The sequence below is a fragment of the Struthio camelus genome, chromosome 2 (assembly GCF_040807025.1).
Source record: "Struthio camelus isolate bStrCam1 chromosome 2, bStrCam1.hap1, whole genome shotgun sequence".
Lineage (NCBI taxonomy): Eukaryota > Metazoa > Chordata > Aves > Struthioniformes > Struthionidae > Struthio > Struthio camelus.
The window spans coordinates 114,610,701-114,637,419 of NC_090943.1; the positions used below are offsets into that span (position 1 = coordinate 114,610,701).

At 40.1% G+C, this 26,719-nt stretch overlaps 1 protein-coding gene across 7 annotated transcripts in view; it reads left to right on the forward strand.

The window, feature by feature from the left end:
* Positions 1–26,719, forward strand: part of PIEZO2 (piezo type mechanosensitive ion channel component 2) — a 317,797-nt gene that overhangs the window by 285,958 nt on the left and 5,120 nt on the right. For all 7 annotated transcript variants that reach the window (XM_068932155.1, XM_068932160.1, XM_068932156.1 and 4 more), the window contains 14 exons: positions 1,420–1,595; positions 10,232–10,624; positions 11,936–12,194; positions 12,589–12,771; positions 12,925–13,177; positions 13,919–14,051; positions 14,520–14,667; positions 14,785–14,999; positions 17,294–17,452; positions 18,878–19,025; positions 21,484–21,672; positions 22,124–22,216; positions 23,624–23,796; positions 25,061–25,177. In XM_068932155.1, the coding sequence (XP_068788256.1) occupies positions 1,420–1,595; positions 10,232–10,624; positions 11,936–12,194; positions 12,589–12,771; positions 12,925–13,177; positions 13,919–14,051; positions 14,520–14,667; positions 14,785–14,999; positions 17,294–17,452; positions 18,878–19,025; positions 21,484–21,672; positions 22,124–22,216; positions 23,624–23,796; positions 25,061–25,177 (2,639 nt within the window). The remainder of the gene's footprint in view (positions 1–1,419; positions 1,596–10,231; positions 10,625–11,935; positions 12,195–12,588; positions 12,772–12,924; positions 13,178–13,918; positions 14,052–14,519; positions 14,668–14,784; positions 15,000–17,293; positions 17,453–18,877; positions 19,026–21,483; positions 21,673–22,123; positions 22,217–23,623; positions 23,797–25,060; positions 25,178–26,719) is intronic.

A 26,719-nucleotide genomic window follows, 5' to 3' on the forward strand; every position in this document is an offset into this window, starting at 1 on the left:
CTCTTCTATAAAATATTGGCATCCGTGAACACTGGAATCACCAATTCCTCCACAGCATTTCCGAGTCTCTGTAGCAGCCCTGTGACTGTTATTGCTGCCCAAGAAAGGATGCTCTCACTGCAGGTGTTGTGGTGATGTGGGATTTTTTTGTACAGAGGGGAGTCAGGGACAAATAACCTGATATGTAAGGTTCTTTTGGTCTCTCTTCCAGCTACATAAGAACATGAAATTGAGTCCTTGCTCCATCAGTTGTGGGGCACTTTGCTGTCACAGCTGTTCTCCTTTATCCCAGGCCTGCAGTTGAGCTAGAATGCAGTGGGTGCTGTAATTTCAAAGGCATAATGGCATAAATATTTAAAGTTTTGCTGCAGAAGCAGCACATTTTGTATACAAACAAACCTTATTAAAAGCCCAAGGTTCAGGTTTTGCTCTTATAATTTTTTTTTGACAAGACTTTAGATTTTGAAAATCTAAAATTTGGGTCAGTGTGGAGTCCAGAGCTGAAATGCTAGTAACTAATAATATTAGTAAAGGGAATGCAGACCATATTTTAGAGTAGTTTTATTTTTTTAAATTGGAAAAAATCCTTGCATAAGGCTTCATTAAAAGTCAGAAAAATGACTATTCAAAAATAGCAATCTTTTATCTCAGCGTATCTTCTGAAGTCAGTGCAATTACTGGTGGAATGAGTTGGGTGTGTTTCTGCACTAGAACAGGTTATAAAATTGTCAGTTATATTCTTATTGCAAGTCTTTAACATTCTGATGACAATATCATAGCCAGGAAGACTTGATTCGATGCCCAGACCTGGGCTGACAGTTAATAAAACTGTCCTTTCGTGATCTTGCTTGATCTTGAAGTCACAGAGAACAAATAAATAGCAAAGGTCTTCAATGTATTTTTCACGGTTCCCCAACTGTACTTATACTTTATGAACAAAATCTTATTTCAGGGACATTAATGAAAATCTAGATCACTTGTACATGGCCTGTTTCTTTTGTTTCTGTTTAAATACCTGCTGCTGGCCAATAACAAGGAATATGATTGTTAGATTGAGTGAATCTATCTCAAAGAGCAATTGCTGGAGTCCTATATACAGGTTGAGTCATGGTCCCAGCCCACACCTCATTTTCACATGGAATGCTTTGTACTGCACCTAACAGAGGTTTGTGGACCCTACATAACCTGAAGTCACTTGCATTGCTTCAGTTTTGCTCTGAAACCCAATGTGTTATGCCTTGGTAATAAGTCAGAATCTGCCTTGCTCTTCGAAAAGGCAGTAGGGGGAGGTTATCATGTACTGGGAAGCTGGTTGCAGTCCCCTCCAAGCTTATCTGTGCCTTGTCAAATGACTGAAGAAACCAGTTCCTCATAGCATACACCTCCCCCGCCAGCGTACACTTCTTCTCTCCTCCACAGGGTAATGTTCCAACTCGGGAGAGCATCCATATGTACTACCAGAACCACATGATGAAACTCTCTAAGGAATCAGGACTGGATTCAGTTGATAAAAATCCTGGTCAAGCTTCTGGTTTGCAAGCATCTGAAAGAATGGATAGTTTAGATTCAGCAGCTTCTCGTGACAGTATGTCCAGGTATTGATTTAATTTTATTTTGTGGAAGGTAGAGAATCATAGTAGATGAAATTTGAGAAAATGCCTAAGTACTGATTAACTTTCTAGCCAATGCTGAGCATTCCTTTGATTTATCCATGGCATTTTGGTACTGAACGCTCCCCTCTATATCACTATTCCTCTATAGCAGTATGCTCAATTGTACAATAACCAGATGACTTAACTCCTTTTCCACTGCATGACTACACCACCGCTTCTGTTTCTCCTAGAATTAGGAGTCAATGACAGGGCTTCTGATCTTATCAAAAATAATGGAAAACAAGAACCCTGCTGAGGATGCTTACGGGCTATTGTGTTATGAATTCAGGTGTAGAGCTTGCGGATGTCATCATTCATCACAAATATTTTGTCTTTGGGAAATAAAGTCTTGTCTGTTGCACACAGAAAAGAAAGACTTTGTGTTGATAGAGATTCTGGGTTTGCGAGAACAAAATTCCCCTCTCATACACACAGGGCAAAGAGTATCTGAAGGGTCTGCTGCTGATTTCCTCACTACTATGATTACAGTCCAGCAGAGCTATACAAGGGGGATCAAATATCCTTATTTGTTTAGGGAAACCACCTTCCTCATTCTCTTCTGGAGATGGATGCTGTCAAGTCCCTTGCCAAAACTACTGCGTGCTCCTGCCATTTCATATACACAGGGGGACACACGTTCACTTCCTTCCCTTGTAGAGGCGCCCTGTTCCCACCATGTCCTCAGCGCTCTTAACCCTTAATAGACCGCAGAAATTGCCCAACAGTGTCGTAAGGGGGAAGAGGGAGGGCTATGGATATAAAGCTATTTCATAATTCCTTGCTTTCTGCTGTTTTGTGTTCTTCTCTGAAGTGTGGCAGTATCATATTATCCTTGATACTCCCTGCAAATTCTGTAGCTTGTGTGTACAGTAAATTATGCTTAGCTTTTACTAATAACATATGGGCAGATGTTAGCAGACTGAAAATAATGAGGGCTTGTCTTTCTTTCTGATGTTACTGAAAAGCAAGTGTAAGAGTGGGGCTGTGAGTAGTATGCTTCAACAAAATATTCACAAATTGCTCCCCGGGGTGTATGCTGGCCTTTGAGAGTCTGACTCCAGTAAAAACATCCAAATCCTAGCAAATCTTTCTTGGTGGCTAGCTACCCAGCTATGCAACACCTTTGTGTTTTGTCTCAAAGTTTTATTGGAGTGAGATTACATGAGAAAAATGTGAAGCCAAAGTCTGTTGCAACCTTATTTGGAGTCAAACAGGCGTATCTGGAGGGCAGAATTTAACTCCATAAAGTTCAGTCTCATTTAAAGGAAGATTACTAATACCAGTCCTGTTTTCATTAAATAGTTTTTGGTCACCTTATTTACTATAAATAGAAGAAGTTAACGTGTATTATATAACAGTGCTATCTAGAGCTTTAAATAGAAGCAAATGGAAGCCGATTCCAAATCGAATTATAAAAAAAAAAAATTCTTGTAATATTGGTATGTATACTCTGAAATGGTATCTAGTGTGGAGATCCAATGATGTATTTATTTAGAAAAGCAACCTAGTTGTTACTGTGCTTTGAATGTACTTACAAATTTAAAATCTGTTTTCAAACTCAGAGACTTCAGTAACTCTGTGGAGCAGCTTTGCCACAGAAAAAGTTATATCTTCCATAGCAAATGTTTCAAATGTGTTACTATCATCTCTGTTTCCTCAGAAGATATCACAGGACCTATTAACAAAGGAATAGCAAAAGTAGTATTGCAGCTTATTTGTCTAATCTCAAATTCTCTTTCTGGTCATGAATAATTAAATACTCTTGTACTAACAGTATTTGCAAATTGTGCACATCTGCTATAATAATACTAGCAACAACCTGTAATTAGAGGAAGCAAAAACCAGCCTGCTGATTGAATGATAATGCCATCTGTTTATTAGGGCACCCTTGCATGTCTCATCCTGGGATTAGAAAAGTGCTTATGAGCAGTTTCAGAAATATGTAGTGTTTTAAACTTTGTATAGGTTTATTCAATGATTTCTTAAATTGCACGAACAATATCAGAGGGTATTTTACATTTCAAAGTAATGACTTCCAATAAATATAAAAGCAACCAATTAAATCTAAAGCATCCCTATGGATCTAGGCTTGCAGTGGAAAACTTTCAGGAAGAGGTAGCCGGTTTCTAACCAGTGCAATGGTTATCCGTCTTTGATTGCCTTACATAAAATCCTGTATCATGGCTATTAGGTCCACGAGTAAGATGGACATGTCTGACGGTAATCAGGGCTACAGAAGCATAGAAGTTATTCCATTATCATAATATATATTTCTCAGGACAGGAATTACTGTAGATATGCCCTCAGCGCTCTGAGCTCCAAATTTTGCAGAGTATCGTGTACAGGATTTTCTCATTTTGTAGGGGAGACTCAAAATTTATTTATTCTCAATCTCTTTTTTGTATAGTAGCTACAGCTGTTATGAGGTATTCCTAATGCAATTTTTTGGTCTCTCTTGTGTATAAATACTCTCATGTGTCCTAAATGCAAAATGTAAAGTGCGTACAGGACAAGAAGAGAAGATGCTGATGCTGGTCTTTAACAAGCTCTTTGATGTGCATCACCAGAGAGATTTAGAGTTGGCATGGTAGAGAGTTTGCTGCTGCTTGTTTCCAATTAAATGATGAACTGCTTGTTCAGATTGTTGTGATTGGGAGCTCCTTAAAGCCAACTGGCTGCCTTTGTAGGACCTGGCTTAAGAATATGAAATACCAGGTGGCCACAGATCCTAAGTCAGATTTCATGATAGGTCGGGTTTCACATCAGTTTGGTTGGTATTCCGTTTTTATATCCTCACAAAAAACTTTCAGTTCCTAACTCTGGCTGTATATAGGCTTTTATAGGAGCTGTAGGATGGGAGCCACTGGCCGTCCTGTAAGAGTACGCATACAGGTGGGGTCAGGAGCTTTGCAGACGCCACTTTTTATCTGTGCTTCCCTCACCATATTAGGGAGTAGGTCTTGAGTCAGGGAGCACCAGAGAAGTGAAGTTTTTCCTTTGGAGGCAGGAGGAAGGGCAGAGGGAGAGGCTCTATCTGCGGCTGGATCCAGGTCTGAGTTAGGAGTATGAGCAAGAGGAAGTGTTTGGGGTCCTGGCTTGCAGGTGTGGGGACTGCAGTAGGAGCGCTGTAGCTCAGTGTGCTGCTTTGTGAGTGAACAAAGGAGAGGGCTCCTGGCTGGGAGATGACAGCCACAGAAGCAGGCAGTTGCCCTCAACTCTTGTACCCCAAAAAACTAAATGTGGTGACTGCTTTCTTAAATAGCAAAATAAAGATCAAATCCTGAGTGGTACGCTCTTTCCAGTGCTTCTGCATACTCAGAAATTCTTGGAATTTAGCCTTGCATCAATAGTTAGGGGGACCCCCAGGATACATTCATTACAAAGCAAAACAAGGAGTACTGGTGATGTTATGTAAGTAGGCTGTTCTTTTCCTTATCATGGTCTGGAGGCAGTTCCCTTCTCAGGCAGTTTATGCTAGTCTTCCTCCCTTTCTCTGCTTTGTTGCCAGATGTTTGATTCCAGATCTGTTTGAAAATAGGATCATTATATGTTCGTAAATGCAATGCCAGTAACAAGCACATCAACAGAAAGAAACAGAAAAAATTAGAAGTCACTCCTTAACTAATAAACTCTCTGGGAAGAGTAGGTTCATTTGGCAGAAAGGAAGTCATAAAGTAAGACATTTCCCACTCACCCAGGATAAAAAGATCTCTACTATGTATTTAGATATGGATATCCGATCAACTTTATATAAATTGCTTGAGTTTAGGGCTTTTAATGAACATTCAATTTAAAATATCTATTTCTTCAGTGATTTCAAGAAGCTAATGCTTTTCAGATTCTCCACGGACCCAATTTGAAAAGTTCATCAAGAAGATACGCTTGGGTTAAATTTATATGATAGTCAGTGACTAAGTCAGCATCAACTTTGCCAAACATAAATCTCTCCACTTTATTAGTGTTCTCGTTTCCTCCATGCTCTGCAGCATGTCCCTGAAGAAGTGCATTCAGAATGCACACACTGTGCTACAGGTGTCATCTCATACACATCTCCAGACATTCAAGGATCTAGAGCAGCTGCTCTGTAAATATTTCTTCTGATGGTTCATCTTTCGTTTAAAAGAGTTACATAGTCCAAGTTATTGCAGGCACTAAATCTGGGCCCGTGTTTTTTTCTACTGATATTAATAGATGTTTTTCCCTTGATTTTTCTGGTTCCCAGGTCAGAACTTCCTTCTTTTAGAGGGCAGCTGGAATATGTTTTTTCCAATGAAAATATATGGAAGAGCACATTTCAGTTTGATTTCAGTAGCTCTTCTGCTTAAGGCCCTTGGAAAGTTCCAGGAAGCCTGCATTTAAAATGCTTTAACACCTTAGTAAAAGGTGTTGATCTTTAAAAGCAATAAACTTAGCCCTTCAGTTACAAAATAAGATGGGATAATATTGCAGCCCACAGACCAAAAGATAATCTATAAAATACTGTCCACCCGCTGCCATCTCCCTATATTTTAGCACCAAAACCTCACTGCTGGTATGACAGCCTGACTATGCTCCATACGTTTATGTGCAATGGGAAACGTCCTCCATCAGGAGCCCGCTTCACTCAACAATACGGAGCTCCCACTGACTTCCATGCTGCCAAATCAGGCCTTCAGGGACAATCTCCTGTTCCTCTGTGAAGCAGCATTCCCTGCTTCATCGTAAACCCTGTGCAATGGGGAGAGCGCTCCAGAGTTTTGTCCAGAGGATGGTTGTGAGCTTTTATGCACACATAGAAATAATTAAGGTGCTTTGTAAAGGATCTTGGCCAAATGAACTGACAAGACAGGAGTACTCTTGCCATTAACATAAGGTATTGTTTTTAAAGGAAGTATTTCACGATACCTTTGGTATCGTGGTGGTACTTGTCTTCTCTTCTATCAGCAAAAAAGACCATCTATGGATGTGGGCCTAAGAATAGCTATTACTTTGTTCCATGTATTTTGCTGGTTTTCCCTCTATTTTCCTTAAGGCAACAAATGCAAGACTGTCACTTCATCCCAGCACATTTTTCTCTTCACTTCAAGCTAGCAAGACGAAAAGTCACACAGAAAATGCCATTGCACTTCCCTCTTTTCCAATTCACTGTGTCCTTGGACACATATAATGCCTGCCTAGAGAGCAAATCCCCAGCTGCTGCTGCTCAAGTATTGTGCAGATGGAATTAAAAGAAAGGAGAGAAGTAGAGTCTAAATCCTGAACTTCTGGGTCCTTTCTTTTCTCATATCTGAGAGACTCAAACATATGTCAAAACACCAGGTCCATCAGCTCATGTCATGAACATCTGTGTTTTTCAAAGATTTTTACAGGAGAGAGATTGAGAGAGATTTTTTTTTTACCTACCATATGTCATTAATGTATTTGCTTCTTTCCTGTTGCTACTTTATATGCTTATATTTAAATATATGCTTTCTTTCTCATAACTCGTCCAATTCTTCTCCTCCTCTCCAGTAACACAGAAATGCTCAATGTGTAGTGTGTGTCTCTGGTGTCCTGTTGTTTGTGATAAGTGAAAGGAGATAAGGGTTTGTTATATGCATCCTTTCTTTTAAGTTGTGCGTGCTACAGATTTTGAAATAGGAAGAAAAAATACTGTAAAGCTGCAATTGAAATAAATGAAATCTTCTGGAAAGAATCATCAGGGCATACTACTAAATATCAAAATAAAAGCCATCCCATGCAGAGCAGGTTATATTTGGCATGCCTCTACTGGCTAAGTAATGTATCCGATTTGGCTCTTTGGTTCGGAAAGAGGATTAGCCAATGTCTGACAGCTATTTTTCTATTTGTGGAATATGAGCTTATTCAGTTTTAAGGGCTCTTTTAGGAAATTGGCCTGTACCTGTAAAAAAAAGGTTCAGCACAACGTATCATTAATAAAATAGAATTTGCACAGAGGAGGTCACTTTCCAAAGCATTTTTGTATAAATCAGAATTTTCAGGAGAAAAATGAAGAAAATAAAACCTCCTCACCTGTGTCACTTGATGCCCTCCAGAAAGTGTGTAGAGCCTTGTGTTGATTTCATACCTCTTAGATTAGTAAATACATTGCTGTTAGCCTTGTATAGCCCATATGTGATTATGACCATGAGCTATCTGTGCCTTGAAATGTGTTTACATGGTGACTCTAAGGAAATCCTTATCTTCTCTCTGAACATTTTGTCTTTCTGTCTGTGTTTTCCTGCATGGCAAGCATCACTTAATGAACCATGTGTATAGTAATATCATTTGTATTTAACACTGTCTTTATAACTGTTTGCGCTGCTAGCTGCTACACTGAAGCAACCATGCTGTTCTCAAGGCAGTCAACCCTTGATGATTTAGATGGACCAGACACTGTTCCTAAAACAAGTGAGCGCGCTCGACCTAGGCTTCGTAAAATGCACAGCATGGATATGTCCTCTTCATCAGCTGACAGTAGCAGTATAGTGTCAAGGTGCTTAACTCATGCATGCTTTGTTCACTCATTTACCCTGACCATTATACTTTTTGCAGTGTATAGAAATCTGCATTTGCAGATATGTGTTGTAAAGAGTGATTTGCATGATTAACGGAAGCTTTACTCCCTTCTTTGTCGTGGCAAGATTCTGAGGTTCAATGTCAAGGTTATAAACTAGGACTGACTGACTTACTGTTTCACTTCTTTTTGTGTGATTTTTTAAAAAATCTTTTATTCATATATTTTTTTTAACTTTTTTTCCAGTACATTAACCTGGCTGTCTAAAAAAAGACTCCTAGTTCCATATTTTTTCAGCTAAAAAAGGATCTGATTTTCAGCGTTACTGAACTGATGGTTGTTCTGATTGCACTTGGAGCCTGGAAATACAGTTTTTCAGTTAATCGGTTATCCTAAATATGGACCTAGGATTCTAATTTTAGGAACTAAGGCAAATGTAGACCCTGCTCTTTCAGTTTTTAGTTTTCCCCTGCATAGGAAAGATCCTTAAATATGTTTTGATTTCTTCACCATTGATTTCCAGTCTATAAAGTGTTGAAATCAGGAAAGGGAGAATTGCTATAAAAAGATAGTGAATATTATTAATATACTATGCAAGAGAGAACTGTTCAGGGCCATTCACTCACTTTTTAGCAGGCCAAAACCATGGAGTTATATGACATTGGGAAATAAAAACAATATTTCAACTAGTATTACAAATACGAAATTTTATGGCATATTAGAACATTCTCTTTCAATATTGACAGTTTTGCAAATTTTTGGTCTTAATCAGTTTTAAAGTGGTAAGATTTTACATTCTTGAGTAGTTTAACCAGAATGATTGCTAGCAGGATTCATCAAAACATGCATTATAACACTAATTCTAATACTCTTGCAAATTCTTATTAAAAGTCTACTAGAATAAGTCAGTCTAACCTAACCACAGTAAGTTTGGAAGCAGTGTAAAAGGAAAAAAGATGGAACTTTATTTTGAACTTTGGCAGGAGATAGTAGTTCCAACTACTAACCTTTCTTTTAAAGGTAATTCTTGAGGTGAAGTGAATGGCCCCATTCACTTCAGTGGAGCTATGTGAAATCTGTTTTGTCTCTGTTGAGATGCAAGAGCATGCAGCTGACAAAAAACACTGTCTTTATGCCAGTTGCCTAGCCTTTGGAGAGGGCCTGGAACGAGACTGTAATGAGAAAGAGTGATGTTCCAGGGGAAGAAAAGGGTGAAAGCAAGGCCAAGAAAATATGTTAAAAAAAAGATGGTGCCTAGATTCCCACGTGGAATCATCAAACTGCATGAATTTACGTCAGCTGAGATTCTGTTGCAGAAGACAGAGCAATAGGAGGGAGACAGGTTATGGACATGCAAAGCTGGGCATAAGCAAGGTGAACAAGCAGAGAACTGAACAAAATAATTAAGAACAGTTGAAAAGGAAAATAGGTACATATGGAAGAAAAACAGGCAGATAAGGTAAAAAATGAAGATGGTAAAAATGAAGAACATAGGGCAATCTGAAGGTAAGCAAGATACCCTGTTACTAGAACAGGTTTTAATGTGGATTGTGTTTCTCCATGTTTGCAATTTACTTGTTCTTTTATTGGCTTAGATTCAGACTTGATGTGTGAGTGTTCAGCTGGTATTCCAGCTGTATACAGCACCTCTTTGAAACCATAAGGTACTTGTTAAAAGCACCATGTTTAAGAGGAAGTACGTGGATCCCCATAGTTCACCATGGAGCATGCTTTAAATAAATGTAATAGCAAGTTCCAATTCTGGTCACAAAGGGCTTCAACTGCTTTCAGAAAGCTGGGTGTAGTTTCTTTTGTTGGTGGAATTAATTTGTCCTTTGCTGGTGTGAAAAGATGGTGAATCACTGTGAGTTCACAGGGAAGTCACTTGGGGCAGAGGGACCCAGATGGTCTATGTATGTGAAAGGAGATCCTGGTGATACGTTTTCTAACAAATGATGTGAACTGTAAGGGCCAGAGAATGCAGCGGGTTTGCTCAGCTGTCTACATACAGGTACAATTACCAAACTTTGCTCAGCATTGAGCCTTGTGAGCCTCAACTCTCTCTTCGTCCTGTTCTTGACAGTGAACCTACACAGGTCACCATGCTCTGTTCTCGTCAGGGGACAACAGAAACCATTGAGGAGGTAGAAGGGGAGCATGATGAGGAAGGAGTGCATTCTGCATCAAGACAGGAGGAAGAGGAGGTGGAAGATTACAGCCTGGGTTCAGAAGGAGCTGCATATACTCCTGATACTGATGTGCCATTGTATTCCACCGTGGATAGCAATGTAGAAGCCCCACCTTCCTATAGCAAAGCTGTCAGCTTTGAACACCTTTCCTTTGGTTCCCAAGATGACTCAGCTGGTAAGAGCCTCATGATGGTGAGCCCAGATGACAGTCGGACGGACAAACTTAATGATACAATTCTCCCTCCGCTGACGCACGAGCTAACAGCCAGTGAGCTGCTTCTGAACAAGTAAGGACCTTTGACAGGGAGAAAGTTTTGGTCCCAGTCTGTGAAGTTTTGCCATGATTTCCTTTTTGCCCTCAAAACTAGCCTACAGTTTCTGATAAAGACCCTGTGCTAAGTTTGATTTAAGGGAAGAAGCTCATTTCCTGTGCAGTTGCTCTAGTTATAGATTTCAAAAATGATTCAAATGCATGTGGGAAAGAATCTCCACTACTTCCCAAGATACTGTAGCTAATTGTTCCAGTTAGCATCGGATTTATGTGTTAGTAATTGTCATGGATCAAGGGCTTTTCTGAACATCCCACGTGGAGAGGTTTTCTCTTCTCCAGAGAGCTGTGATTGCAAATAAGTTTCTTCCCAGGGCTATCTTGGAAAATGTTTCTCCTTTAACTATTTTGGATTACTATAAGGGAAACTCTGACCTTTGGCAGCATTTTTGTTAAAGCCTGTAGGAGCTAAGGGTAAGAGCTATCTAGAGAGACTACCTTGCCTACATGCTCTCATAAGAGATAGGATGCTCCCCTATTTGCTCTTCAGCCGATGTGCTTATAGCACACCCAGTATTCAAGGGGGGTTGGTGCCACTGCTCTCCTTCCTCTGCTTTCTGGCCTATCTCCACTGGGGAAGAACACCCATGAATACAAGTACAAAATCTGAAATTGTAGAAACCTCTTCTAGTGTAACCACAGCTAGACGAAGAGGCTGTATAGATCTGACTTTGTAGATCTTTTCTTTACTGACTTTGTAGTCTTTTCTTCTGGGTGCCCATGATCCTTTTTGGTTTTTAACTGTATCTCTTTTTAGACCAGGACACTTCTTATGAAAAGCAAAGAGAAGTGTGAATGTATGTGACAGTTATGTAATAACTTCATGCTGCTTTTTCTATTTCGTTGATTTAGGTAGGTGAGAGGAGATTGGACACATCTACTGCTCAAAGCCATTTATTATGTTGTAATGTTATGTCGCAGTGCTAATCATACCACTATGTATGTGTCCTGATGGACCTCTAGAGTTTCTCCAAATTCATATCTGTGTTAATAAATCAGATATGAATCCAGGCATGGCCACATCAGAAGTTTGCTGGGTAAATTAAAATATAGCAAAACAGCGCTTCTAAGCATTTTGCTTGAAATTCTTGTTTGTGGACTTAAAATCAGGCTATTTGATTATAATACCAAATCCCATTCTTTTTTTTTTTTTTAATTAGACTCTCCAGCAGAATTTTATACCATTTCAAATGGGAAAATTGTAGCTATTTAAAAAGTAGCTCTTGTTTATTTAAATATCATTTCATTTATGGTGCTCTCCTCTTCACAGGATGTTTCATGACGAAGAACTAGAGGAATCAGAGAAATTCTATGCTGGTCAGCCTCGAGTCTTGCTTCTTATTTATGCCCTGTACAATACCCTGGTGGCCCGGTCAGAAATGGTGTGCTATTTTGTGATCATCCTTAACCATATGATCTCTGCCTCCATGATAACCTTGGTGCTTCCCATCCTTATCTTCCTTTGGGCCATGCTGTCTGTTCCTAGGCCAAGCAAACGTTTCTGGATGACAGCCATTGTCTACACTGAGGTATGCTGCTGTTTTTGCAACCCTGATCATCAAAAACAGAAAAGAAAAGTTAAATTGTAAGCTTTGCAGCTCACGTGCAAAGCCATGGCAGCATGGCCTCTTTTCTGTATTAGAACTATAGGACTGATGCCTTTGGCATTATTTTAATATAAATATTTGCTAAAGTTCTCAGCCATTTGTATGGTATAGATGGGTCTTGTTTGTGTTTTTCTTCACTGCAGTGAGCAACATTACGGAGGGAACATGAACCGTTGTTCCCCTGTAGCAGTGAAGATGCTTGTTAATCTTGTTGTAAAACTGACAAAGTAGACATATTTCTCCCCTCTTAATGGCATGAGACTATTATATCTGCCATGCTTTGAAAATACCCCAAGTGTATTCTGTTTCTGGACAGGTGGCCATTGTTATCAAGTACTTCTTCCAGTTTGGCTTCTTCCCTTGGAATAAATATGTGGATTACACAAAAGATAAACCTTACCATCCACCCAATATTATTGGCATTGAGAAGAAAGAGGGTTATGTGCACTATGATCTCGTTCAGCTCCTTGCTTTATTCTTCCACAGATCCATTTTAAAGGTAACCTAAGCTCATGTGACTTTTTTATTTTATGTTTATTTTGTTATAGTCATTCATGTGATATCCCAACACAACAAATCTGTTTCCCCCTCTAGAAATACAGCAATACAGAAATACAACGTTAATGTGCTCTCCTCTTCTTTTTTTCACTAGTGCCATGGATTATGGGATGAAGACGAGAAAGGGGAGAACTCGAGTAGTAAAGAGGATACTGATGATGAGCTGTCCCTGACAGGAGGCAGGAGAGACTCTTCTGGCTCTCTGAAATCCGTCAATCTCGCAGCGTCGGTGGAGTCCATCCATGTCCACTTCCCCGAGCAGCAGACTGCTATCAGGAGGAAGAGCTCCAGCAGTGGATCACAGCTTTCACACAGGTCCAGCTTCTCATCACACAGATCTAAAAGAGGTAAATGTTGTGGCACTGCTGGGATTTGAAGAACAAACACTCATTTCCCATAGGATCATCCTACTGAGACTTTATGCCTATTACTATGGAGAACCTGGAGAGTACTGAATGCTGCTGCTCTTCAGTGAGGAAATAGGATATGAACCAAAATGTCTTTGTTTTTGAATGCACTCCAAAGCTTCTTGAAGTTCAAATGTAGAACCACACTTGGTGATTCACTATGTCTTTACAGTGACATTATCCAAAAGCTGGGAAAGGAACTTTCAGTGTGGCCCAGATCCAGAATTTTGGGTTCAGCATGATCTCCAGCTAGAAAGAATTCAAAGAATATGTATTTTTCATATGAACATTCAATGGTACTTGAAGTGAGAAAAAGTTGTAATTAGGGATGCTGGATACCTTTGTCACCTTCTGAAAAGGAAGGACTTGCCTGAATGTATATATTACCAATCCATATGATTGGCCAGACCAATCAAATATTTGCCTTTATCATTAGTCTTCTCTTTTTATAGTTATTAATCAGGTTTTGATCTTTGAAACCTTTACTGGATGCTCTCAAGATTTTATCATATCAGAAAAAAAGTGTAAGAAAGCATTTCAAAGTTTCTTTCAAATGTGGGACTCACTCATATTTTGGGTGAAGTCTCCAGGTTGATTACTTCCTAGTGTTTGTATCTGAACTTTGAATTTGAATGAGCTTTTTTCTTACTCTTCTCTTTCCTTTCCTTTTTTTTTTTCCAGGAAGCACCAGTACACGAAACAGCAGTCAGAAAGGAAGCAGTGTGTTAAGCATCAGGCAGAAATCTAGGAAAGAGCTTATTATGGAAAAGTTTCGAGAGCAAATGATCAAAGCCAAGGCATTTACAGTTAAAAAGTGAGCACTGTGAGGAGTCATGTGGGTTTGGGGGGAGGTTCCACATCGCTGACTGAAACAGGAAAATAGCTTTTTAAAGACTGCTAGTTACTACTTCTGTTAATTCAAGGGGATGAATGGATCCATGTACTATTCGCTAGATGGGTATGCTTTCACTGTAATTCACACCAGCTGAACTTCAGACAAATCAGCAGGGGTTCAAATAACACTGAAGGGTATTCATGTGTCTGATAAAAAGCTAAATATCCTATGTGAACTGAGTTGGTTGACTATGTATATTTTGACTGAACAAATGCTAACATAGTGCTAGAGAAGCAATCAGTACAAGGAAGTGGTGTCTGTGAAGCCCTGTAGAGACTGCCAGAGAAGCATATTTTTACATACATTAATGATATCATACTTGGTTATTCTTTTCCTCAGTGCAAGTTACAATGTTGTTAAATTGCATTGCGGTCTATGTTGTTTTAGGGCTCTCCAAGTGTATGTGCCCATCAGACAGTTTTTCTACAATCTTATTCATCCAGACTACAGTGCGGTGACTGATGTGTATGTGCTGATGTTCCTTGCCGATACAGTGGACTTCATCATCATTGTGTTTGGATTTGGGGCTTTTGGGGTAGGTCATATAAGGCATCTATCCGTAAATTCTTGGTTGGGACCTTTGCTGTAATTGCTAAGTACTGTGTGGAGTGTCCTCCTACCGCAATCACTCTGTTGTACATTCCTTTTTCAGAAACACTCTGCAGCAGCAGATATCACCTCTTCACTATCAGAGGACCAGGTCCCAGAGGCATTTCTGGTGATGGTGCTCATTCAGTTTGGTACCATGGTGGTAGACCGAGCACTGTACCTCAAAAAGACTGTCATGGGAAAGGTCATCTTCCAGGTCATCCTTGTTTTCGGAATACATTTCTGGATGTTCTTTATCTTGCCTGGAGTGACAGAAAGGTATTAACCCTTACAATCAGACAGTACCTGTTGAATAGTGATGTGCTACCAAGTTATTTGAACTTAAATATGAGATGGTTATAACTAAGTTTTGGAATCATGAATAGGTTTCCCCTTGGTCTCATTTCTAGGCAGAATATCATAGCACCTTTCCACAACAGTAATTGTGGCTAACATAAAGGAGTTTGAGGAGGGAAAAACTAAATTATATAAGCATGTACTGAAATAGTCTCAACTTAAGCCAGAAAGAAGGTGAGCGAGCCTATGATCGAGTGGTTAGGGCACTCAGCTGAGGCAAGGTTAGCCCATGTTCCATTCCCTGCTCTCAGGTCTGCTTTGCATCTTTTAAGAGAGCATTTCTGGATACAAACTGAAGTAACCCAGGGAGTCCTGATCAGAATTTTGTTCCACTCCCCTTCCAGCTGAATGTGATGCCTTCTTGCCTTTAAGCCTTCCTTTTTCATCAGAAATCTTGCTTTTTTAGCTGCACATGAGTTTAGAAGTGGCTGTAGCAAATATGTCTCTCCAGAGTAACTTACAACTTGGCACTGTCCTGGAATGTGTGAGCTATGGGCTTAAATCTCCTCAGACTGAGGAGGGTCTAAAGCCCATGCCTCTTCAGAACAGCAAAAGTTATCCTCCTCTGCTACTGCCACATCACTTTGGATAGCATGGATACAGTCACGTCCTCCATGAAATACTGTATCATATGCCTGGTCAAATTCACTCCCTAAACTAATGTTTCTTATTGCATGGCTCAAGGTAGTTTTCACCTCGGCCTGTATTGCAAAAGTGCTAATGTTCCCTCTCTAGCTAGTGCTTAGGCTGACTCCACTCTGACTTAGGACTTTAAATTGCCTAGAATCATTTACCTCATTTTACTGACTGTGTAGAGAAGTTGGGTATGTTACCTGGGCACGTTACAATTCATAAACAATCAAGATATTTTACTGGGAAAAATAAAATAGGTGCATAATGTAAATGAAGACTGAAAGGCCTGATTTCCTCTTAAAAACAGCTTTTATATTTTTCCTCAGTGCAGCCATAATTGCACCCTTATTTAAAAAAATGCATTTTTCAAGTGGATCTCCTATATGCTGAGCCTTGAGAATTGTGATTAAATTTTTGGCTTGATTTGGCTACTTGGAAAAAAAGCAATAAAATTCTTTCGACTTTTCTGTGCCTTTATTAAATGTTTATCTCATGTTGTTGATCTTAAATCTACATTTGAGACCTGCTGTGTTCATTTTAAGTCGGGCTGATTCTTAGAAGTGCATGCAAGTTTCATAACGAGAATAGTTTTCTAGGTTATAACTGGAACTATTGGATCATCTCGAGCTGACAAGCCCGGTCTGTCATGAAGCATTTCCTGCAGTTCCAGCATGCTATCACGCTGCAGTCAGACTTAGAAATGGCAAATGTTCACCAAGACGGTCAGGGGGCTGGAGTACCTGACATATGAGGAAAGGTTGAGGGAACAGGGTTTGTTCAGCCTGGAGAAGGGAAGGGGAGGAGGGGAGCTTACTGTTGTCTTCAGCTACCTAATAAGAGGACACTGAAGAGGAGCGGAGCTCTTTTCAGAGGTGCACATCCACAGGACAGGAAGCCACAAGTTAGAACAAAGGAAATTCCAGTTAGATATGGTGAAAAATTTTTGCCATAATGATAGTCAAGTGCTGGAGCAGGTTGCCCAGAGAGGTTATATGAGATTTTTAGAGCTATCTATCTTTATAAATATTCAAAACTCAACTGGACAAGACCATAATTAGACCTGAGTCAAGTGGGTGGGGACTGGAAAAGATGATCTTCAGAAGTCACTCCAACGTAAATTCTTGTACGAGTCTATGACCTTCGAGGTGCCTAACTGAACACTGATAGCCACTAAAGCTGATTAGAATCAGTCCAGAGAACAGCTCTCTGAGAAATGAAGAGGAGCAGCATCTACCCAGGACTCACAGGAGGTGCACCATCGCAGGGGCTGAGGACAGTGGTCTGTGTGGTCTAGCGAAGTGCAGCTAGCACCCAGAGGGACAGAGCGCTGCCCCAGAGCCCTCATGCTCTTTGGGGAGCCTGTTCCCAGTCCTCCTCTGTGACCCAGAGCTAACAACAGGCACTGTTTATGTACTTCCTTATCCAGCTTCTTGCAAATTATTGTATTACCACTGCGGTGGGGTTGGAAACCAAAGACTTTTCACAGGTCCTTAGGAAAAGGAAGCACAAAGCATCTCAGACTAATTCAGGCATACACAGATACAAAGCTCATCGTTTTCCTTTATCTGTCTTTTCCATTACAGGAAATTTAGCCACAACACAGTGGCCCAGCTCTGGTATTTTGTGAAATGTGTTTATTTTGGCTTATCAGCATATCAGATACGCTGTGGATATCCGACTCGTGTTCTTGGCAACTTCCTCACAAAAAGCTATAACTATGTGAACCTTTTCTTATTTCAAGGGTAAGTCTAGACCTACTGTCCCCCTCCATTCTTTTCTGAAATATGGATCTGTTGTCACTGAGATGCCTGGATTATTCAAGACTTGTCTTCACAGGCTGCTGGAAAGGAGTCAGTAAGACTGTGCACAGGGCACTCCTCTGTAGATGCCACATGTGCCCAGTAGTCCATAAAAAATCTATTATTTCAGGAATACAAATTTTAGAAAAATCAGCTTCCCACCCTGCATCCAGAAGCTTGACTTACCAATCTGTCATTCTGTTAAGGCACCAATGGAAGAGACATTTTTAACACTTCTAACAAATCACCTCTGTGACCAGCGTTAGGGGCTATATGTTGTGCTAGAAAACAGAATTATTCCCTGTGCAGTCCTAAAACATAGTACGGTATCAAATCCCCAAAAGGTCATTGGAGTTGATCTGAATGTACTACCTCAGTGGGTGGGAAGGAAAATAAAGTGAAAGACAGTACACAGGAGAATTAAAAACTATGCATCAAACAGTGTTTCTTCTATGTATCTTTCTTAAAGTGCTGCATATTTGAAGCTCTTCAGGAGTTAGGAATTTTAGTGCAAGTAACAGGCAAAGCGTCACCTCAGAGTGAAAGATGGTGTTAGGAAGGCATAACCACCCACCATTTATGCTGTTACCATAACGTTTTGTTTGAGCTGGTTAAAAGCATAAACACGTATGTCACAGAATAAATGGAGTATTTTTTGTTCTAATAATGTCAGTCTTTTCCCAATATTTTCGGTATGGGCTTGTTGTATTCCACGAGGAAAAGTTATAGAAGAAAGCTTTCTTTTCACATGAAATAGTCTTTGTGGCCTGGCCAAGCAGAAAGGTGTGGGAATAGTAAAGGGAATGGTGCACTTTGGAAAGCTGCTGTGTGCATATTGGCTTCCTCCTAGCCCACCTTCTCCTTCTGTTTAATCCAAAGTCATAAAGCCCAATTCCCTATGCAGTTGAGGACTGTCCGCCTACTGTAAAGAGGGAATGCACAACATGGTGTAAAGAGGTATAAGACACATTCCCACCATCCTGTAAAAGAGCCCTGTTCCTCTACTCCCCTCCCAGATCCAAGCGATTTGGCTGTACAAGGAAATCCATCCTGCACTGTTCCATCAGTGGTTCATGCATGCAGTGGTTCATGCCGTGGTTACACCCTGTAATTACAGGGCATAATGATGCAAAAGCATGTTTTTTGGCCTCACAAGGGGCTCTGTGTGAGCTGTGGCAAAAGCTACCATGCTTACAACATCAGTACTAGCCAAGCCATCTCAGGAGATTACTGCATTCAAGTTTGCAAAATTTCCCATTAAAATATCTTTTCACATTGGTTTAATCCTCCCTCTTGTGATACGCTTTCTGTGCTCATTTAATTTGATCCTTCTATTTCTGACAATTTTCTCTTGTGGTCTCCCTTCAGATTCCGCCTGGTTCCATTTTTGACTGAGCTGAGAGCAGTAATGGACTGGGTTTGGACTGATACCACGTTGAGTCTTTCCAGCTGGATCTGTGTTGAAGACATCTATGCGCACATTTTCATCTTGAAATGTTGGCGAGAGTCAGAAAAAGTAAGAAAATCCTATATGAGTGATCCAGGCCTCCTGTCCCTTGTGAAAAAAATGAAGACAAATAATCAAAAGCCCCTAGATAACTGGGAAATCCACCATAAAGACAGTTTTCTAGAAGACGCACCTGGAGTTCATGTTCAGAAGTATTCAGACTATCGGGTACCTTATGTTAGTTGGCAGTCACCGCAAGTGAAATTTCAAATGGCTTCTCCTTTGCGCCTGATTTTTCCACCATTAACATGAATTCCACAAACACATGTATGCTGGTTTAAATGCATACCTGAATTTCAAGGATGGGACTGAAAGGCCTGATATTCACCCAGGCTCAGTTCATACGTAACGAAATGAGTAACCTGCTGTAGCGTGAAACTTTAGCTCAAAAGAAAGGTCAAGGCAGGGAAGAGTCCATACCTCCATGCTGTAGGTCTTGAGGATTCCTCTCTAATGTAACTGCAGAGAGAGCTCAGCTGGTTTCTTTAGCTTGGGAGAGTCCCCACACATCTAAATGTGAACTGCAGACCAGAGAAACCCACCGTTTGTTTGATTGAAATTTCAATCTCTCTAAATCATTTAAGCTTCAGTTCAAATTAAACTTGCAAATTCTGGATTCCTTATAGCCTCTTGAAGATTGCAACCATATGCTTCCTTATTTTGCCAAATTGAAAAAGAAATTAAGCATTCTTTTAAGAGTGTCCCAACCAGTAAGAAATTGTACATCTGCAATGAAATGGCTGCGTTTTTAAGTGTTACTGACGTATTTCTACTTTTATTATAATCCTGTCTGTTAACGGCGCTTACTTTCCAAGTATGTCAGTTAGATTAACTGAGAGCTGAAATGCACACAAATCTTGTATATAGGCCTTTTTCTTGTGTGACTTATATTTCTGCCATAAATGGAGTGTCATCAGAGGCTTCAGGAGTCAGAGAGAGAATAATCCTGTTCTGCTTTGACTATCCATCTTGCTGCATTTTCTTTACCCTAAATCAGGATCACTCTTCATTATGTGGTCTTAAGGGGGAAAATTTCCAAGTGTAAGCTTGCATATGTGAATTAATGCCATAAAGCAAAATAATTACCAATAACTTTATGAGTGTTGTTCAAGGTACTTTTAGTTCTCTCTGTCTTTCTCTCACATTGAGTGGGTATGCCTAAGTATTTTGGCTGTTACAGTCTCTCTGAGCTATTCTATAGCAGCATTAAAGGTGCCTGAACTAATCTCAAACAGATAAATAATGTGCCCCCGGTGATCCTGATGTGAGATTTTAATGAAAACAGTATTCTGTAGTGCAAGACAAATGATTTGATACAAAGCTTTTGAAAAGTAACTAATTTGTTTTAAATATAGCATTGTATTGCAAATTTAATATTCTCCTAGGGCTTTATGGGTTCATGTTGTAAAGCAAGAACAATTTCCTGAAAGCCAGATTCCTGGCATGTGTATGAGGTGCAATGCAATACAATGCATCTTTATTTTGCAAATGCAGTGTGTGAAAGACAGGGTCCTAAAACATTGTGCGGAGTAAAATCCTGTATGACAATATACCAGAATCAATTACAGTGATGGAAATGCATTATACAGGATGGCGAAGCTATTAAAGCATTCAGTCATGGCCGATAACAGAAGGAGAGAGTTATGGACAAGGGAGAACAGATGTGCTGTCTGGTCTGCTTTGAAAAGGGAAGGATAAAAGCAAGATCATTCTTGGTCTCAGAAGCTGAGTGAGGGAAGGATGTCAAATCAACAATGGCCAGACTTTAGAAACAGCAACAAAGATTGAAGCATTATTTAAATTGAGTTGGTGTAGAATTCACTAAGAAACAGACTGGATCAAGCCTGTGAACAGCTCTTAGAAATAATGTATGCATGTATGTGAGGTGTGAAGTGAATGTGGGACTAGTGCAACATCAGACAATCCTATTGCATTGTGCGTATCAGTTGCTGGCAAATAAGTATTATTTTTCCTGAAATGCAGTTTGCAGTGTTTCAGGCTGTATGGGAGGAATTCCGCCTTAAGAAGGTTTGAGATAAATTTATTTTTCGAAGTGCAAATACAGGAAAGCTGGCCTCTTCCAATATCAGTTTTTTGAGCAAATTGTTGTATTATTGTTGCTATTGCTATTTTACTGTTAGTTCCTGTGGTTTCATGTTTGCACTGGCTCAGACAAAAACTTAAATTATTAAACCTGATTTTTCCTGTCTTTATGGTTGTGAGGAATCAAAACCATGGAGGTTTACAATGTTTTTCACACCAGACACACACTTGACATGGGTTCATTTGGTCCTCATCTCTGCAGCTGCCAGTAATTCAATGTCTGTTTAGGTTTGGCTAAAAAACTAAATACAAATTACTCCAGAAGATTAGAATCCTTAAGATCATTATTCTTGCACTGATCAGAGCATACCAAAATATTCCACTGATAGAAGACATATTACCATGTTGTTTTTTGCTTTTTCAGAGATATCCCCAACCAAGAGGCCAGAAGAAAAAGAAAGTTGTGAAGTATGGAATGGGTGGCATGATTATCGTCTTGCTGATTTGTATTGTCTGGTTCCCACTGCTCTTCATGTCTTTAATCAAATCTGTTGCAGGCGTCACCAACAAGCCTCTAGATGTATCAATCACAATAACTCTAGGAGGTTATCAGGTAAAGAAGAAGAAAAGACTAAAAGAAATTGTTGCTTTTGCACTGTGTTTCCTTGCGCTATTCCTTATTCCTTACATTGAGTTTTCTGAGTGAAAGTCTCCTGGTGAATACAGGAGATCAAACTAGTTCACGCAAATGATCCCTTTTGGGTTTAAAAACATGTTAGTTTATCACTGATGTAAAATATTACCTTCACTTGCAAGCTAAAAATAGAACCTGTTGCCCGTAGAAGCTGCATAAATTAAACCACATCTGGCACACTGAGGTAGCTGCCTACAGGTCCATGTGATAAATGGAGGTAGCTTGCTTCCTTGTGAAATAAGATCATAACCTTCTTCTGGCAAATTGAGTACTGTAATTGTCTTAGACTGTGATACACAGAATGCTGTATTGTGTTTGTAGCAGCTAGTATGAATTAAAAGTGACAAATGTGTGTTCTTTTGTTTCCCAGCCTATTTTTACAATGAGTGCTCAGCAGAGCCAGCTCAAGGATTTGAATCAGACTGGTTTCAATGCATTTCTGGGAAGCTATAGGGGTAACACTGTAAGTGAAATGTAGAATATCTCATTATTTAAAAATGTGTGCACATTTCCATGGAGGCTTTTTGGGAGTTTTATTTGTGTAGTTATAAGTGGTCAGCCATACTGCTGTCATTGGGAAGATATGGCCATAAAGACAGTTTGCAAGAGTAACAGTTCACACAGATCATGTTTGTCAGGCCAGGATTGGGTTATAAAGAAAGAAGTTGTCCTTAATCATGGTATCATTGCACAAACTGATGGAAGATAAAAACTCCAGTTGTCCTGTTGCCTGAATAAAAACCTCCCCTCTAAATGACACAAAACTTTGGTAGACATGTGGCTCTTGGTTTAGTGCCAAAACAAACATACTTTGGAGACCCAACAGTCTTGACCCTTTTAAGCCAGAAGCTGCTTCTAGAAATGCACACAGCTCTCACCTCCCAGTGAGGAGACATGGCGCTGAAAGAGGCAAGTGTGTTTGGCCTGAAAAAGTTTTGACAGGAAAATGCCTTAGTTTTGGCATAGTCTCACCATTTCATGGTGCAACATGCACAAAGTTATCAAATATTTCTGTAGCAAAAAGGATGTATTCAACAGAAATTGTTGCATGAATTTAGGAGCCAGGTTTTGATCGAATGCCCCTTTCAAAGAAGTGCAGTTTAACTTGCTTGTAGCCCATTCAAGAACTAACATTTTTTAACGTGAGGTACTACCAAATAGCCCTTGTCTTAGAACAGTAATATTACAACCTTGTTCTATTTTGAAAAGTATTAGTTGTCTTATCACTTGTGCACAGACAACATCTTTCTGTGCAGAATGGCACATTTTTGCTTAACCCAAGAAAGTAAAATTTTAATAGATATGTGAAAACTAAAGAGAGGAGCCAGGTGTCTTGTGGCTCCAGAATATTACCAGACATTGCTGGAAGTGTGAGCCGTCCTACAGTGGCCAGGCTTGATGCATAGTTTGTACAATGACTTACATTTTGTGCTGACCGCTGATAGTATTTGAAGTTTCAGGGAAGCAGTGTGAAGTGTCAGAAGTATTGGTCAAAATTGGTGGGTACTGAAAGTTGCTTAGCCCACTGGGTCCTCAAATATAAGCAGGGTTGTTAGAAAGTGAAGAAACTAAGATTAAGTAGACTCTACAGAGGTTACTTGATTAATTTTCAGACTCATTTTGGCCTACTTGGCCATCACACTTCTTTACACAAGAGTACAATTTTTGTTTTGTCTTCTGGCCTTGGCTATACTTAATTTATGCCCCTCCACATGTAAAGCCCCAGTTGTACCTGAAGAAAACCATCAGTGCAAACCAATGCTCTTATAATTAACCGAGCATTTATAATTCTGCTAGATCAGGAAATGTGGCTGTGTGTCTTGTGAATATCACCACAATGAAATTTCATTTCCCTCTTCTGCACCTACAGGCTGCTTTGCAGTTTCTAGAAGGCTATGGAAAAGAAGATATTACTCTAGCAGATCTAGAAGGGAATTCAAACTCTTTGTGGACCATCAGCCCTCCCAGTAGAGAGAAAATGATACAGGGACTGCTGGATTTTTCAGCTGAGTTCACTGTAGTTCTTTCATGGAGCATTCAAAGGTAATTAATAAGACTGCTGTGAGGCTGCTGGAGCATTTGCCAAGCATTCACCCAGCAGAACAGTTCCACACTGCATTTTTTGGTGTGATTTTCGAGCACATTCTCTTGTACTGCAGACCAAAAAAAACTGAAAGTGGGAAGGAGAGAGGCAGAGAGAAGTGACCTTTGTTACACAGCAGTAACAACTTGTTGCCTGCAATTCTCAAGAAGTAGGAAGAGAAATGGACTTACTTCCAAGTACATGGTTTAAAAATGCAGGGTGGAGTTTTCGATGGGACGTGAGTGGGAGGAGAGAAAAGTAAGGCAGTTTTAGTCACTTTTATCAGTAGATGTTCAAATAAACCCTGCCTCAAGCCACATCTTGTTAGCATTTATGGGAATTGAATGCTTAGGCCTAGTTAGGGAAGGAAAAACAACATTATTATGCTGGATTTGAAAGAGACCTTTTTCATGCTCAAATTATCTCCTGTGGATTATTTTGTAACTCTGACTGAAAGTGGTAAAGGGTTACTGCTGTGGCCTTCCACTTTTTCTCCATAAAGGGAAACTGCTGTCTTTCATCTAGGCCAGGAGACCATGAGCAGCTGTAAGACGAGCCTCTTCTGTCATTCCAGCAGGTCACACACTTTCAGCTCTTTGCAGGTCATCTGCTGGGAGGATTTCTCTGCAGCCCCCAGCAGCCAAAGAGCTATCTTACCCCACCACTGCACCGTGATGGCAGGGCAGGGCACAAGGGGTGTGTGAAAACTGATCCTCTTCCAGCTGTGTCCCAGCCCGCAGAGAGACTGGGTGGGCATGGCGGTCCCGTCAGGCTAGGCTATTGGACCCGCATTGCCGGTGGGGCTGAGGAGTTTCAGGAGCTGTTGTTGACTGCTGAATCCTTAACTCTCCTGGCACTGACTGTGCGCCAGCTGAGATAGTCCCGTAGCCTAGTGGGAAAGCAGTCATACTCCCTTTCCCAGTCTGTTTTCACTCTGACGTGTGAGTAAAATTAAATTCATATGACTCTTTCAGCGTTTTCCTGTAATGCATGCAAAGGCATAATCAGTTAGAGCAAAGCATCTTTAAGACTGTTACATATCCTCAGTGGGCAAACGCACCATCTCAGGTAGAGGTAGCATGATGACTATTTGGCCAGATTTTGAGGGCAGTCAATGTAGTTAGACTAGTTAGGCAACCAGCCTTTGTGTTCAGCAAAGGTTTAGATTCTGCAGTTACAACTCATTGTAGGTTGACTAAGTGCCTTCTCTTTTGCTCATAACAGAAATCTTACTCTTGGTGCCAGAGCAGAAATAGCATCAGATAAACTTACCTTTATCCTGCCAGAGAACACCAGAAGAGATATTGCTACAATGATGTCTGGACAGCAATTGGAAAAGGTGTAAGTTATTTTCCTTGCTTATTTATGTGCAAGCCTCTTTTTTTAAACCTGATTTCCTAAGACAGAGAGGCTTGTGCAACTGTATCATTAGTCTGCCCATCCATGCCCCTCTAATAACTGTGGACACCTCTGTACAAAGGCCAAAAGCGTTGAAGCCACACAGTAGTAATGTTACTTTAAAGGTACAAACCTATTATCTGTCGTAAAGGTAGGGCGAGGATACAATGAATAGTGGAACACCACCGAGCCTGTTGAAGCTATTAGTTACTTTCCTCTGCTTTATTGGATGAGCACAAGTTCATTAGAGTTAACGTCTCTTCTGAGCTACTTGAGTTCAGCCATATGATTTGAGGGAGCTGTATTGATGAATTTTTTGTTCTAAATAGCTATTCAGACTGTATTGTTCATTATTACTCTTGAATGGGATTAGATTGGCAAGGAAGTATTAAATCACTGTGGTCAAAGGGTAATGTCTGCAGTAGTTTCTGACATCAGATCTTTTCCTGCAGTGGAAATTTGCAAGGCAGCCAGAGTGTTCTCTTCATCAGAATGTCAAACATTATTGTATGGATGTAGCCATATAGCATTAACAGCAGTGGTGCCTCCTTTCAGATTCGAAAGGAATCTGGCTCTTCCTCTTCCTTCTGCTCACTGGGAGTTATTTTACGGCAGTAGTCTCTAAATACTGCTAAGCCAGCATTTCGTCCCTGAATGCCACCTGATCTGATCTGTGCCACAAGACTTTAAAAGTTAAAGCTGACACCAGCTGGGAGAGTGAAAGCTCTGAGAGGTTCATATCTGTTAGAAGGTGGAAATGAGATTTATCTTCTCTGTGCACTGCTATTCTTCTGCACGCACACACACGTATATCGTCTTGCACACCTGGTCATTGCATTTAACAAGTACTGCACACCTTATTTACTTCTCTGGCCTATGAGGATATGGAAGTATTTCCTAAGGTGATGTAGTGTCCAGGAGAATAATTTTCCTCTTTTGTGGGAAGTGATACATTCATATTTCTTTCTTCTCATGAGGCAAGCAGTAACATAGAAGCTCCATCTGCGTTTGCATATGTTGCAATAACATTGCTAATTTAAGCTTTTTTAACTTTGCCATAAAGGAAAAATGATTGAGACAGCTAGTAGCCATTTGACTACTTCAACAGGACCTTTCTGCCACCATCTCTGGTGGGACAACTTAGCTGCTGAGGTCCTACCTACCTCGTGGGCCTGCCAGAGCAATAAGCGATTTAAATCAGCCATTTCTGTTCTACTGTACCCTGGTGTATGTAATATAGCAAAGTGTTGGAGGATATCCTTTCCTGGAATTTTTCACTCACTTGAGGAAATGGTTAGGATAGCATCTGGGTGTTTAATGAAATGCCTCTCTTTCTGGATGCTGGCATGTTATTCCCACTCACGGTGATTTAATTTTGTGTCTGAAATCCTCCAGATAATACAATCTGTGAAATATTTCCCAATAAAAGATCTGGGAAAAATTCTCTTTTCAGTTGGTATTATCTAAACATCTTGAAATCCTGAA